The sequence below is a fragment of the Talpa europaea genome (genome assembly GCF_964194135.1).
Source record: "Talpa europaea genome assembly, chromosome: 15".
Classification (NCBI taxonomy): Eukaryota; Metazoa; Chordata; class Mammalia; order Eulipotyphla; family Talpidae; genus Talpa; species Talpa europaea.
In genome coordinates this window covers 6,885,777-6,902,123 of record NC_140083.1, presented here as the reverse complement: position 1 = coordinate 6,902,123, position 16,347 = coordinate 6,885,777, and the positions used below count along the sequence as shown (strand labels likewise).

General features: G+C 49.7%; 1 protein-coding gene across 1 annotated transcript; it reads right to left on the bottom strand.

Annotated features, from left to right (window-relative positions):
* Positions 1-9,842: 9,842 nt before the first annotated feature.
* On the bottom strand, positions 9,843-15,132 carry LOC311184718 (apolipoprotein L2-like; the record flags this gene model as incomplete). The annotated part of the gene is made up of 4 exons (XM_084254908.1): positions 9,843-10,689; positions 11,335-11,391; positions 13,685-13,811; positions 15,102-15,132. 4 exons carry the CDS (start codon positions 15,130-15,132, stop codon positions 9,843-9,845), a joined length of 1,062 nt encoding a protein of 353 aa, XP_084111034.1.
* Between the last annotated feature and the right edge of the window lie 1,215 nt (positions 15,133-16,347).

Here is a 16,347-nt window from a genome sequence, read left to right as displayed (position 1 = left end):
TGAAGAAGTCACCTGGACATGACTAAAGAGGTCTAGAGGAACAAGCAATGCGAAGACAGCAATTAATTATTGAAAATGGGAGAAAGCTGGGGAGAATTGTTGGAGGGCAGGGGACGCAACAGCAGTTCCTCTGTTGACCTGCACCTTGGTTTGATGTCCGAGCGAGAATGGTCTTTGCCCGGGGTGGTCTCCAGCCCGACCTTTTCAGGATCCACTCACCTTTGTTTTCAGCAGGCATCTGAACAAGGCAGTGATTTTTAGTTTTTTAGGCAGCATGCAATTTGTTATCATTGTTAAAAAATGTTTTACATTTTCAATTCTTGGCAAAGGAAACAAACCACAACATTATTAGGGAATGTCATTCAGACTTTTAAAGAGCTGTGCACAAAATGACTTTTCTCTGGTCACGGATACGTCCTGGCGGCAGGCGGGAACCACTCTCGCGGATAAACTTCCCTCACACACGCAGTTCATAAAATTATTTTTAACTGGAAAATTTACTTCTTATATATAGGGACAAAGAGACCATTTTTATTTCAATATAATCTACACAACATAAAGCCACTCTCTTCCCCTTTTAAGGGTCAGTGGACACACGCAGGCCGTGTCCGTCCTTACGGATAACCAGCGTTCTTTTCGCTCTCCAAGGCCGGGGCTAGCACCTGCGACTGGGCAGATCTGCAAGGAGTTCTGATGCCCTTCGTCTATGCCTCTCGTCCTCCTCCTTGGCGTGACCCATGGAATTGCACTTGGTCTCAGAAGTCCGGCTTCTCTTGACCTTCAATGCATGCACTTTTTCAAGGGCCGCAACTGTCCCTCCGGACAAGTCCACGGCAGTCTTTCTGTCAGCTACTGTTGGCCACTTGCTAATGCCACTGCACACACTCAGCTCCCCACTGGTGGGTGGTCATGGGCTTGTTTTTGCAGCTTCCAGGTAATTTTTGTATCCCTCAAGCAGAAAGAGAAGAGGAAGCTCTAAAAGCATTTGACTCCTACACATTTTTCTCAAGCGCACACGGATCATTCTCCAGGATCGATCACATACTGGGGCACAAGACAAACATCAACAGATACACCAAGATTGAAATCATATCAACCATCTTTTCTGACCATGAAGGCATCAAACTAGAAATAAACCATAAAAAGAAGGCAAGGAACTTTCCTACCTCATGGAGATTAAAAACCACACTACTGGAAGACCATTGGACTAATGAGGAGATCAAAGAAGAAATTAAAAAATTTTTTGAATTGAACGACAAGGAGGACACCAATATCCTAAATGTATGGGATGCAGCAAAAGCAGTAATAAGAGGAAAATATATAGCAATAGAAGCTCACATCAAGAAACAAGAAAGAACGCAAAGAAACAACCTAATCTCGAAGCTCAAAGATCTAGAAAAAGAACAACAAAAAAACCCCAAAACCAGTAGAAGAAAAGAAATAATAAAAACCAAAGCAGAAATAAATGAAATTGAAACTAAAAAAACAATCCAAAAGATCAATGAAACCAAGAGCTGGTTCTTTGAAAAAATCAATAAAATAGACAAACCCCTAGCCAGGCTCACAAAGGAAAAAAGGGAGAAAGCACAAATAAACAGGATCATCAATGAAAGAGGAGAAATCACAACGGACACAGCAGAAATCAAAAGAATAATCAGTAACTACTATGAACAGTTATATGGAAACAAGTTTAACAATCTAGAGGAGATGGACAAATTCCTACAACTCTACAATCACCCAAAGCTAGATAAAGAAGAAATAGAACACCTAAACAGACCAATTACAATTAGCGAAATTGAAATGGTAATCAAAAACCTCCCCAAAAACAAAAGCCCAGGACCTGATGGATTTACAAATGATTTCTACCAAACATTCAGAGACGAATTAGTGCCTATCCTTCACAAACTCTTCCAAAAAATTGAGAAGGAAGGGACAATACCAAACACGTTCTATGAAGCCAACATTACACTAATACCAAAACCGAACAAGGACAACACAAAAAAGGAAAACTACAGGCCAATCTCCCTAATGAACACTGATGCAAAAATCCTCAATAAAATTTTAGCTATCAGAATCCAACAATGTATCCATAAGATAATTCACCACGACCAAGTTGGATTCATTCCAGGGGCACAAGGATGGTTTAACATCCGAAAATCAATCAACGTTATCCAACACATCAACAAAAAGAAATATAAAAACCATATGATAATATCAATAGATGCTGAGAAAGCTTTCGACAAAGTGCAACACCCATTCATGATAAAAGCCCTTGAAATTCTTGGGATACAAGGAACATACCTCAACATCATAAAGGCCATCTATGACAAGCCAACAGCCAGTATCATTCTCAATGGTGAAAAGCTGGAAGCAATTCCATTAAGATCTGGAACAAGACAAGGATGTCCACTCTCACCATTGCTTTTCAATATAATACTGGAAGTCCTAGCCAGGGCAATAAGACAAGAGAAAGACATCCAAGGAATCCAAATAGGAAAAGAAGAAGTCAAACTATCACTATTTGCAGACGATATGATATTATACATAGAGAACCCCAAAAACTCCACAGAAAAGCTAATTCAACTCATCAATCAGTTCAGTAAAGTGGCAGGATACAAAATCAACACGTAAAAGTCAGTAGCCTTCCTATACACAAACAATAAATCTGAAGAAGAAGAAATCAAAAAGACCATCCCTTTTGTTATTGAAACAAAAAAAATCAAATATTTGGGAATAAATCTAACAAAAGAGGTAAAGGACCTATACAAAGAAAACTATAAAACACTGTTAAAAGAAATAGAAGAAGACACAAAGAAATGGAGAGACATCCCCTGCTCATGGATTGGAAGAATAAACATTATTAAAATGGCCATCCTTCCAAAAGCAATATACAGATTCAATGCTATTCCAATCAAAATTTCAATGTCATTCTTCAAAGAAATAGAACAATTATTGATGAAATTCATATGGAATCACAAAAAACCCCGAATAGCCAAAGCTCTCCTGAAAAAAAAAGAAGGGAATGGAGGCATCAGACTCCCAGACTTCAAACTATACTACAAAGCCATAATCATCAAAACTGCATGGTATTGGAACAAGAACAGACATACAGACCAATGGAATCGAATAGAAAATCCAGAAATAAACCCACAGATTTATGGTCAACTAATCTTTGACAAAGGAGCAAAGACTATGCATTGGAGCAAAGAAAGTTTGTTCAATAAATGGTGCTGGGAAAACTGGGTCGCTACATGCAAAAGAATGAAGCTTGACCACCACCTCACACCATACACAAAAATCAACTCAAAATGGATTAAAGAACTAGACATAAGACCTGAAACCATAAAATATATAGAAGGAAATATAGGCGAAACACTACGTGATTTGCACATCAAAGACATCTTTACAGACACATCACCCAAAGCAGTGATAGTGAAGGCAAAGATAAACAGCTGGGACTATATCAAATTAAAGAGCTTTTGCACAGCAAAAGAGACAATAACAAAAACAAAGAGAAACCCCACCAACTGGGAGAACATTTTTGCACCCAACACTAATGATAAAGGACTGATCACAAAAATCTGCAAAGAGCTGATGAGACTCAACAACAACAAAGAAAATAATCCAGTCAAAAAATGGGCAGAAGAGCTTAAAAGAAACTTCTCTGAAGAGGAAATGCAAATGGCCAACAGGCATATGAAAAAATGTTCAACATCACTTGTCATCAGGGAAATGCAAATCAAAACTACCATGAGATACCATCTTACACCAGTGAGAATGGCACATATTAAAAAAACTAGCAACAACAAATGTTGGCGAGGGTGTGGAGAAAAAGGAACTCTCCTGCACTGTTGGTGGGAGTGCAAACTGGTCCAACCACTGTGGAAAGCTGTGTGGAGATTTCTGGACCTACTAAACATAGAGCTTCCATATGACCCAGCAATTCCACTCCTAGGTATTTACCCAAAGGACACAGAAACATCAATTCCAAAGAACACCTGCACCCCTATGTTTATAGCAGCACTGTTTACAATAGCTAAGCTTTGGAAACAACCCAAATGCCCAAAAATAGATGACTGGATCAAGAAGATGTGGTACATATATACCATGGAATATTACTCAGCATTCAAAAAGATAAACACATGCAATTTGCTGCAACATGGATGGCGCTGGAAGGGATCATGCTCAGCGAAATAAGCCAGAAAGAAAAAGAAAAATACCGGATGGTCTCACTCATAGCAGGAATCTAGAAAACTTAAATAAGGGACCAGGAAAATGAAGAACTATAAGAAAGTGAAAATCAAAATCAACAAAAAACTATGAACCAGAGACACTTTTAGGGGGGCGGGGGCGGGAGGGGAGGGATTGGGGTCAGAATGGGGGCCTGCAATTGTATGGGGAATATAACAATAAAATTTATAAAAAAAAATAAAAAAAAAAAATAATAATAATAAAGCAAAAAAAAAAAAAAAGCATTTGACTCCTGAACGCCCCCCTCAGGTATATAAGTGTGCATCTTAATTGTTTTCTTCATGGGGCCGAACTTTCTGGTTCTCATCTGGCAGCTCTTCTAGCTCATCTTCAAAAGAGTCAAGCAATGATGCCAGGCCTCTCCGACCTCCACTGGGCCCAGTCTCCCTCTCCGGAATCCCAGGGGTCTGCACACCTGCTTAGGGCAAGCTGCCCGTTCTTCAGACAGTTGCTTCTTTCATGGGGGCAGCTTTTGTGAAACTGAAATGTGAAAAAAATCACAGGATGGAAAAGGATGATCATTGTCTTCCCACCTGGTAGAACCTGGGGTCCACACAAAGCTCAGGGGTCCCCAGCAGTGGAGTCACATCGTTGTCTTACTCCTGAACCCTGGCCCAAGCCCAGTGCTGGTCTCAAGCTGCTGGCCTCACAGCAGAGGTGGCGACTGCAACTCATGTGTCTCACTGAAGCACCACAAGGAGGAGGTGGGGGCCACACCCAGACCGGTCCATGGCACGCTCAGGTGTGGGAAAGCAAAGGTGAAGCTTCCTCTCCACACCCCACACCCCCACAAGGTGGTGGGAACTGGGAGCTTCAGCCTTCCAGACAGTGATTTCTTGATGATGATGGTGGTCATGATGATGGAGATGATGATGATGGTGGTGGTAGAGATGATGAAGATGATGACAGAGATGATGATGATGGTGGTGGTGAGAGTGGTGATGATTATACTGGTGGTAGTGGTGGTGATGATGGTGGCGGTGGTGATGATGATGATGATTGAGATGATGATGATGGTGGTGGTGGCAGAATGGATGGAACATTTGGCAAATCGCTGGTGCTCGCTAGGGCCAAGACTTACTGCGGCACCTCTGACTCCAATGAAATTCCAAACGCTGCATTGGAACAGTGCTTAAATTGAAAAAAGAAAGACTGAAACCAGATGCCAGCAGGTCACGGAAACACGGTGTTGAGAACAAGCAGCTTGTATCCAGGAGACTGTATTCTTGGACCGATACGTCAGGCCAAGGGATGAGAAAGAGGAATGAATAATAGGGACACAAACCCTAGTGGGGGGACTGATTCAAGAAACCCCTGACTTTGTGCTGCTATATAGAGGGAACCTCTCGGCCACCACACACATACACGTGCAACCTTCTCAAACAAAATTATCTCTTTTCAACCCATTATGGATGTGGTGATCTCATATTAAACAGCATCCCTGCCCCAGATGGAGACAACACGCAACATCTCCTCCACTGCAACTTGCAGTCATGGAGTGGAGGACCTCAGCCTGCTGCCAGTGCTTCCTTCCCCACTGGACTCCTCTCCCAATGCGTGCACAGATACCACACGCATTGTTGGGAAGCAAAGAGGTACAGCGAAGGCCCAAACCACCACACCACTGACCATTCTTCGCTGTCACTGACACAAGCCCTTAACTGGCTGTTCCACTCACTGTTCCTCTGACCTACAGGCAAATCCTCTCCTGTGGAGCCTGCGCCTCTGGCTATTCCTGCCTCCGTCATTTCTGGAACTTTCTATTAACCCTGCTGCTTGTTACGGTGGGCCAGGAAGGAATCTTAGGGCATCCTTGAATTCTACATCTCTGCTCCTCGTCCTCCCGTGGAGCAGCCATGCGAGTTTCTCTGGAGAATGAAGATCAGCTAGGACATCCAGCCCGGTGACCTCTTTGTCATCTTCACATCAAAGAGTGCGAGTGATGAGATATGGCTAATTCCGTGACCCCACTTGGCTCGCTTGCCCGGAGGGAGGTTTCCCCTGGTAGCCACTAATGGCGTCAGACAGCGGGTCACACACATTGAAAACACCATTTTTGAATGTTGCTATGCAATTACGAGTGCTTTCACCTTCATCTTAACGTCATAATTCCCTTAAATTCATAAATCATGGTGATGGGAGAACATGTGCTAAGCCCTGGGTGTGGATTCAGAGCATGGCCCACAGGACCGGGCAGCACCAACCCCTCAAGAGTGTTCTCCAGCTGCCGGGGAGCCGAGACGCCCGCAGGACAGTTCTTTCCAGTCTTGGGTGCTCACTCTGGGACTGAGGGTGCTTTGGTCCCAAGTCAGCCTGGATGAGGTGGGGTCCGGTTGCATGGACACACGTAGCCACGCTGTCACAGAGCCCGCTTTGGGGTCTATGGGTGCCCGTGGAAGGGGTAACATGCAGCCCCAGGTGACTGCTGGTTTCTGAGAGTGGAGACATTCTCTGAGCATCCCCTCTAGACAGGAGGCTTTCCTGCTTGGGTCTCATGTTGACAGATCTGTCCACCTACCTCTTCTCCACATACCTGTCACCAAGGCTCAGCTCTGATCTTTTTAACATCCTTACCCTCCGTCCAGTATCTTTCCCTAGGAAACAACGAAGACTCTGGTTGAGGACAGCACTCCTCCCGGGCAGAGTGGCCTGGGAAACACCCCGTGCTGCTCATCAGGAACACCCTAGAGTGTCCCACAGCCACCGTTCCTGTCTGAGGGCAGAGGATCTGGCAGAAAGTTCAGCAAAATGTGAGCGAGATGAGGCACTAAGGACGAGAAATCACCTCCCTTGCCTTCCTGGATGTTTTAGTGATGTTCCTGACTGACATTGGAGCTGCCCTCTCCAACCTAAGATGTCAACGTTGGGGCCTACATGGTGGCCGAGTCATGAATACGTCCTCGTGTCAAATTTGCTTCCTTCCCTGGCCCCAGTCCTACTCTCTAGACCCTTCCACTATAAACCCTGTGTGAGTGAGCCTTGTTTCCACCTCCTCTGAGGCTGCCCCGAGTCTCTGGGCTTGGTCCTGAGAGTACTGGGCAGCTGGGGAGAGTCCAAGCAGGGACACGAGAAGGTCTGTATTCTTCAGGGTCAACATGGCCGGCGTGGAGGAGGGCAGGGAGAGAACAGTGAACAGGAGACTCTCCTGGCAGCTCTGGAGGGTCCACGTGACACAGAGGGCAGCCGGACGAGGATGCTGCTGTCCCGCTGTCTCTCTGGCCTCCATTCCTCACTGGCCACTCTCACACCTGCAAACAAGCGCTTCAGGTCTCAGCCACCTTTCTGGTCCCCTGTCCTTGCGGGCCGGGAGCACACCGGTCACTCAGCCCAGCGGAGCACAGGCCGTGTTTATTCCAGCAGTCTATAAAACACAGTGGGGGAACCAGACAGATCTGAACTATCTTGTCCCGCACCTGCCCCCCTCAACTGAGGAGAAAGCAGCTCCACGGTTGAAAGGTTTGATTCACACAGGCTGGTTTCAGGCGTTGCAAGTTCCTTGCCCTGTGATGCTTTCTGGCTTCACTGTCCTTTTTTTGTGTGTGTTTCAATAACCCTCTGCTCCAGCACAGCATCTGGGATTCACCGCAGCCTCAAGGTCTCGGTGCTCCCTGGCCCCAAAGGACAAAACAAATTGTCAAACTCTGCACCCCCTCTGCTGTCACCACCGAGACCATCATCACCGTTTCACCCCTGTCCCAGGCAGGGTGGGTTCATGGTTCATCTGGGCAGATGTAAAGGGCAGGAACGACCACAGTGCAGGTTTTCTAGGATCCAGCAGACCGGGTAAAGGAGGAGTCAGAGTCCTCAGTGGTTTTTTGCAGGTCTTTTATTGGGGTTCACCAGGCATATGGCAGGCAGGGGGGCTGGGATGCCGGGAGGCTGGCAGGCCTCCCAGCCCCCAGCAAATCCACACTCTCTCTGGGCTCTCTGGCGTTCTCTGCTTCTGCTTCTTTGCTTCTCTCATTGGCTTCTTTCTCTCGGATTCTGCTGGCGTCCCCGTGACGCCGCCCTTAAAAGCACAGTCTTAGCTCAGCTGAATCCCATCTACCTATGCCCACACCCTACTCCAGGTGCCCGCCATCAGGCATGCATTCAGGACAAGGATCCATCATCTATCCTGATGGCGGAAGGGCAGAAAAGCCTGATATTTTCTTTACCCTACAGCAGACAAAAGAGGATTTTGGAGCCTCTGGTAGATTTTACAGGCCCTTAAACCTGAAGCATGGGACCAGGCACACAGGCAGGCCAGGCAAGGAGGCGGCAACTGAGCCCCCAACCACAGAGTGATGCCGCCGCCACCGTGAACACCAGAGCTGAGGAGCCCCTTTGGCCCCCTGCTCCTTGGCCCAGGTGTTGGCGTTTATTTATGCGCATGCCCCGTGCTCTTGGCGCAGGTGTCCACAATCACAGGCACGCATGCCCCAGGCCCACACCGCTCCCCGCGGCCTCTGCACCCAAGGAGGGTTCGAGACCACAGGTGGTAGCTGTGGAGACAGCTCTGTAGGGGACCCTGCACTGCGGAAGTCACAGGGATGGGTCCTGGGGCAAGAGACAACAAAGACCTGAGTCACTCCATTTCCCCCGCAATCCCCATCCCCACCATCATCAAGAATCCCTGAGTAACATTTTCCTTACATATACAAAAGCAATTACCAAATTACAAACATTTTAATTAAAAAATGAGAGTACAAAGTAATTCAAAGAAAATGTTTAAAAAAATCTGATTATACTTGAAGGCGAGGATGCCTTCCTGGGTAAGACGAGCCATCTGACTGCAGAAATGTGGAAACTTCTGTGCGGTAAAAGATGTCATAAATAAAAATTAAAAGCAAGCAACAGACTGGAAAACAGCATTCACATCTCTCGTGCTAAATATATTACAGGGATCCATCTCTAGCATGTGGAGAACACCCCAGTATAAGACAGGCAAATGGTATGATAGGCCGTTCCCAGCCGGGGATGTAAAACCAACAGATGGGTGAAAAGATGCTCAACTCACAAGCAGGAAGTAGTATTCTCACACATCAAATTGGCAGAATTTAAAAGACAATATTGGTAAGGATGGGGGGGTTTGGCCACTTTAACGTGGTCTTGATCAAAGCGTAATTTGGTAATTTCTGTTAAAATTTAAAAAAGTACATATGCATTTCCAAATATAATTGCATAAAAATAAAAGAAGCACACAGATGTATGGGGGGGGGGGACCAGCACCCCTGAGTAAGACAAAGCCCTTGAAAGCAAAGGGGCGTCCATGCGGGAGGGCGGCCTGGAGACCGCAGGGGGAAGACGTCATTCTTGCCGGGTCAGTGACCCAACGGGAGACTCACCGAAGCAGGCGCTGTCGCTTCTCACGGGCCTCCAATTTTACTGATAATCTTCAGCTTCCTCCATATCGTGGCCCCGTGGGTGTCCACTCCAAAATGCAGTCTCCCCCCTGCTCCCAGGCTCCCAGTTCCGCCGCACCCCAGGCAGTCAGTACAGAAATGTCCAACTCCTTCCACCCAAGCCCATCGCCTCTGCCCCCCTTTCGTCCCTCTCCCGAGCGCCCTCCTCTCCAGTCCCACATGTCCCTGCTCCCTGCACCGCGGGAGTCACGGGGCCGGGTCCTGCTGCAGACTCCCGTGGATCTGGCCGAGCATCTCCAGCATCCTCTCCAGGTCCCGGGCCTGCTGCCTCAGCGTCTCAGCCGACTCTAGCTTTGCCCCCTCGTGCAAGTGCTTTGAGTCTTTGACAAGGAAGAACACATCTACCCCCAGGAAGAAGACTGTGGAGAAAATACCCGTGACTCGGGCTGCTTTGCCCAAGGCCTGAGGAGTGGCTTCAAGGATTATGTTGAGGGGCCTGGAGCCTTGGGCTGACATACGTTTGCTGGACAGGAGGCCAGCTACTGCCAGCTTAATTTTGGCGAAATTGTTGAGATTTTTGCACTTCTCAATGTCTTCCAGACCGTTGATAATATTCTCTACTAGAGAAAAAATTTTGGGTATGTCCTTATTTGCAATCTTCTCCGGCAACTCCCCTTTGTTTTTTTGATCTGATGCCATGGGTTGGGCTTCAGATTTTAATGATAACATGCGCCACTGTTCCGCAATGCTCGTGGACACCTTGGTCAGAGTAGTGGCTATCCCCAGCCCCATCCCAGTTGCACACAAGACCAGGCTGGCCCCTGCGGTCACGGGTGTCAGTGACAGCCCCAGGATGGTCAGGATGCCGGACACAATGCCCGTGGAGTTGCTCACCACATTAGAGATGGTACAGTCTCTGTGTAGCCTGCCAGCTTTGTCTGCAAGCTGGAGGAGCTGAGCTATGTGCTCCTCAAGCTTCACCTTCATGTGAGGGAAGACTTGCAAAAGCTTCTCCCTGCCCTCCTGCTCTTTTTGGCGAATGTCTTCATCACTCACCTGGCTCAGCTCTTCCCACAGCGCAACTGCCTCCTCCCTGTAACAGTGAGGCCAGTGACACAGAGAAAGGGATTGCTCATCTGCAAAGTGGGCACAACAAGGCCTATCCTGCACAAATCAGTGCTTTCACTATAAATCAAATAGAAGAAATGTTGTAAGAGTGAAGGATTTTTCTATGAACAAATATGGTCCGTACATTATTGATGCTCCCAGTATGTATTCAGACCGAGACTGAAGAAAGGAAAGTCATGTGAAGAGGCTCCTTAGCAGCAGCTCTCATGCCCACCTGGGACCATGCAGCTGTTTCTCTTCGCCAGCCTTTTCCCTTTGCAAAGCAGCAGAGCAGGCTCCTCCCAAGGCTGCCCTTGTGTCTATGCAGGCCTCTATTTTAGCAAGCCAGTCCCTTTCACCCCTTCAGGGGCAGCTCTCAGTCCTCCTGTCTCTGTGCAAGCATCCTTTCCTGCCCTTCCCTTTTATAATATACCCAACTCTTTCAAAAATTAAAAAAAAAAAAAAGCTCTTTAGTAGTAGGTATTCGATGAAGACCCTTTCTACTCACAGGCAGGTCAGCCCTGCCACCACAGCACGTGTGTGTAGAGTGAGAACTCTGGACAACAGGGTAAATTGGAGCAGAAAGACTTTCATTTAGAGAATCATAGTGTGTAGGGAGGAATTAGCTTACCACAGAGCTGCCTGATATGCCTGGCTGCTGAGCGTGATCACCAGGCCGTAGAATGTCCTAGGTGACAGGGTGAGTTCACTTGGGTCATGGCCACTGCCAGGCTCACAGTACAAGACATGCTGGGGTGTGGGGGGGTTCTTGGGGGTTATGTGGTACCCATTCCCACCTGGGACTGGAGGCTACAGGCAGTCATGTGGGCAGCAGGTGATCAAACCCCCAAAAGCTGTGCACACAGAGGCTTGGGGTGAAGGGCCTCTCAAGTGAGAAAACAATTCAGTGACTCTGAGCCCCTCTCCTAACAAGGCCTTGACTTTGGCTTCTTGTGTCCTGCCCCTCCTCACTTGTATTACCCTTTCTTAGCCAGAGTCCTGCTATGTGTATTTAGCAGAATCTCCCCACTCTTGATATCCCATCACCCTTGATATCAGAGCAAGTTCACATCCCCCACCTTTGGTGGACAAGTCCCTGACCTCTAGTGGAGCCACTGTCTGAGCAATGGTCCTGCTGGGTCAGTGGAACGTGAATCCTCCCGCTCTCATCCTCTCTTCTGGTCAATTTCCACCCATCCGCCCTCCTCACTCACTCACTCACTCACTGACTATTGTACCTGCCTTGCTGTTTTCAAACCAATCTCTCTCCTCTAGTGTAATGGACTTGAAACACGCAGTTTCTGTATCATTTCAACAATGTCAGAAATGTTTTTCCTTTAAAAGGCCCAACTCCCCTGGGTGGCAATACCCCATCCTTGTGTCACACACTGAGTCCAGGACAGTAAAGTTTCCTGAGGACAATGGAAGTGTCACAGCTGAAAGCCTCCCAGACTATGAGTTCACCCTCTGCTGATTTTAGCCTCTATCTTTTCTCTGTAGTAAACTGCAAGTGAGCATAACAACTTCCAGTGAGTTCTGTGCATCATCTAGGGAATTCTCAAACACAAGAGGGATTTCGAGGACACCCCACATTTGCAGCTGACATGAAAAGTAAGGGAGCTCTTGGGACTCTGCCCCCAGATTTGGAGAACTGACTCACCTGGGCAATCAGAATTATAAAATCCCAGAAATGCAGAGCTGGAAGAGACTCTATGATTATTATCCCTCCTCTCTGCTCTCCTCCAAGCCTGATGCCCATGGCTTGTTCCCACTGAGGGAACTGGGTGCATTGAAGCCCATTTAGACTGGGAAACAGGAGGTGTGCTGCTCACCTGGTTCCCCTCAGTCTGCCCATTTCCAACTCTGATCTGACACCACCCCTGAACTCTCAGTTCATCAGCCAAACTCACCTCTTCCGTGCTGAGAGCTTCACATGCGTGCACATCTTGTAAGGGGGACTTTATGGAACCTTTGAAGGACTCAGGGAATGTTAAGAACCGGCAGCATGAGTTGCAAAACTTGACAAGGCTTGTACCTGCATGCTGATGGAGGAAGCACTTCTCTGTCTAGCAGGAACAGAGGAGTCCCCTGAGCATCCTTCAGTTACCCAAAAGCGGCACCCACTCATGCCGATGTTGGAAGTCATCACTAAGGCAACCAGCCATCATGTGGGTCATGAGTTTTTCTATATAGACCAGAACAGGACAGTCCAGGTAGTGAATGGAGGATAATCTCCTAGGGCCCTCGATGCCCAGCATTGAGGATATCACATTAGGGAGAAGAGAAACATTGGTTGGGATGATTGCATTTATTTCCCCACCTTAGCTCACTCTACGGCCTGCTCCACAATCCCATCAGCTGACTGGTATTCCCATTGGACAGATGTCCCATCTGAGATCCAAGGCTCAAGTCCAGAACCCAGATCTGAAGAGGGATAGATCAGGTGCCACGGCATCCTCCTCATGGACCTGAAGGTAGAGTTTGTAAGACTCCTTAATAGGCATAACAGCTTCTAGCCAGAAACCACAACAACACAAAATGACTGTGTCAGGTCGTATCTGACTTGTCCCACATGGAAATCCTGCTTGGTTCACGTCAGCAGCAAAAGACCTTTGGCTCCTGTCTCTTCTCAGCAACTTTGTGAAATGCTAATTTAATTGAGCATCTCCTGTGGGTCAGTGACCAGTCTGAGCACTTCATTATCTGTTTTTCCTCACAAAAACATTGAACAGATTAAAACTAAGTAAGAGGATGGGGAAGCCACTGGCTCAGGATGCACGACTCCCCAAGCCCCTCCCCCACCCGTCATCTCTTCTCCACCCAGCAAATGACATGGACAACACATTCCAGGCAGACAGTGTAGAAGGGTCATCCTCAGCACCGACCACAGGGTACTGCCTGGAGGAGGTGTGCCTGCCAGGAGCAAACTAACCCAGAGAAGGACATCTGGGTGACATTCCAGGGCACCCCCTGGCGGTTACCTGGAGAAATCAGCCTTAGCCACAAATGCCGCCCAGGCCTGAGGGTCAGTCAGCAGGACTAGCAGGTCCTCCCTGCTCACCGTGCACAGGACATACTCCAGGACTTCCTTCAGCAAGCTGCTGCGCTCTAGGTGGGGAGAACAAGGAAGGTTGGGTTTCTGCCTGGGCGGGGGTGGGTGGGGTGCAGAACCCTGGGCTCTGAGCCTCAGGATCACCTGCATCTCCTCTCCCCCAGGCTGGTCTCAGGGGACATGGCTCCCCACTGGTACCTTTGAACCCAGCTGGTCACCTAGTAAACAAGACACCATCTTCCTTCCTAGGAGGGTTGTTCTCATGCATCCCCTCACCCCTCTGTTGGCAAGGAGCCCGCCTGCTAGGAAGCTCCTGGCTTCTGCTCCCCCTCCCACTGCTCTGCAGCATGACTCAGCACAATTGCTCTCCCGTGTGGGCCCTGGGGTGGGTCTGATTTGGTAGCCCGGGCAATGCAGTGACAGGTTGGGAAGAGAGCACTTAAGAAGCAAGCCAGCTGCTAAAGGGAGACCGGAAACCAGGGCTTAGACAGAGAAAACCCAGGGCCCCTCTTCTGTGTGTTGCCTGATGGCGGTCAATGTGGTGGGGGATGGGCTGAGAGCCAGCATCTAAAGGGATTTCTGAGTTCAATTCAAGGAGTCCCTGCCCCAGGATGGCAGCAGGTGCTCATCATTCCGAATAGAGTAAGTGCCCGAACAAAGACAGGGGTGGGGGGAGTCTGGGGTTGGGGGGCTGCAGATGGGCTCTGCGAGACGGGCACTTCCCCGGGGCTAACGGATTCCAGGCAGAGGGCCAGGAGCAACACCTAGGTGACACCATGCAGGGCAGGCCCTGGCCCAGGCCACGATTATGTCAATAGCTCAAGTCTGATTCTCCTAAGGACACGGAGAACTGCTTTCCAGGGACAGGTGAGTTAGGTAAGGTGACCCAGGTAACACAGTGCAAAGGGGGGCAAAGGCCAGACTGGGGTCCAATGGAGTGACCGCTGAACCTGGCAGAGAGGTCAGAGTGGTCTCCTTGGTAATTCCCCAGGGGCAGCGGTGAGGATGGTGCCAGAGGGCAGGAGAAGGGCCCAGCCTTGCTGCTCTACCTGCTCTAACCTGCTTGCCCCATCCCCGCCCCCCTGTCCCCCTCCTCCCCACTGTGCCTGTGCTTGTCCTGGCCTCACTTCTGGGTCATGGAAGGTGTTGGGGGGAGGTGGGAGGAGCAGGCTGCACCCAGAGGAGGGGACCAGGAGAGATGCCCCCACAGACCTGGGGTGGGGGCTCCCCTGACCTGCTTGGCCTGCAGTGGCTCATCAGTCTGCTTCCTATCTAGAGGGGACCTTGCTGGAGACCCCACCCTCAATTCTCAAGCAGGAGCCAGCCAGAAAGGAGGAAGCTGCTACCTGGGAGAAGCTCGGAGCCTTCTGGATTCATGGTGCGGGCAGCGGAAGGCAGAGTTCCTCACGGCTCGGCGGTCGGCCTCTGGGCTCAAGGAGTTGCGTTTCACTCTTGAAAAAAACAAAGCTGTATTCTCGGTGCAAGCCAGCGGCTGTGGCAAAAACAGGGTGAGGGGTCGGATGTCTGGTTACTAAACCATTGCAGAGCCCCAAGTCAGGGCCCTGCCTTCCAGGTACCAGGGGACACCCCAACAAGGCCGCCTGAGAGTGACAGAGAAGTCACAGCAAACCCAGGAAAAGGTGGGAGGGAAGAATCTGGAAGTATCTGAGATGGCAGGCAGCTGTGCTCACAGCTAACAGCTAATGCTGAGGGGTGTCTATGTTGTGAGCCCCCGGGTCCCCGCTGACGAGGACATACACAGGAGGGGCGACCTGCCTCCATCAAAGTGGAGCCAATGAGTAGGAAGTTCCTGTTCCCAAGCGACCGTGAGCCCAGGTTGCCACAGGGCTGCCCGATCAGGCTGAACCCAAGTCTCCCTGACCCCAGCACCATGTTGGGGAGACCACGTAGCTCCTGTGACCCACAAATGCGTTTGGTCAACCCCCTCCTTCTCTACATTAAAGGCACTGGGGGGGGAGGGGGCTATTAAAATCCTGGACCCCCACCCGGGGCTGCCAGGGCTGGGTGAGGATCATGGGGCCCAGCACCTGCCTCTCTGGACTGCGGTTTCCCTCCTGTGCAGTGAGAGGAAACCGAAACTGCCTCGGCCCACAGCCCCCCTCCCCAACCCCCCCCAACCAGGCCCTCCCTGCTGACGCCATTAAAGGAGCAACCCTAGATGTCACATTGCAGCCTCCCTCAGGCTTGGAGAGAACTGCCCAAACAATTCTGTGGACCCCCCACGTGCCTGGCCCCACCTGCAGGCTTGTCCCCGCCCCTCCTGCTCCCCTGCCTTCCCTGACTCCTCCATGTCACCCGCATTGCACAGCCCCTGACCCCGGAGCTCGGCACACGGGTCCTGCTGCAGCTGCTGGGGGAGCACAGGCCCCTCACAGGACGGGGAAGGGCGAGAAGGACAAGCTGTGGCCAGCGTGGCTCCACTCACTGCAGACCGGGAGCCCAGGGACAGCCCTGAGGCCGGGAGGACTCTGGTCCTGAGCTGGCAGCGCAGGCTCCTCCGCTCCGAGCAGGGCCTGGCTGGGCAGCTCCACCGCGAGTGCCAGGCCCCGTGTTCTTCCAGGGGTCCCAGCG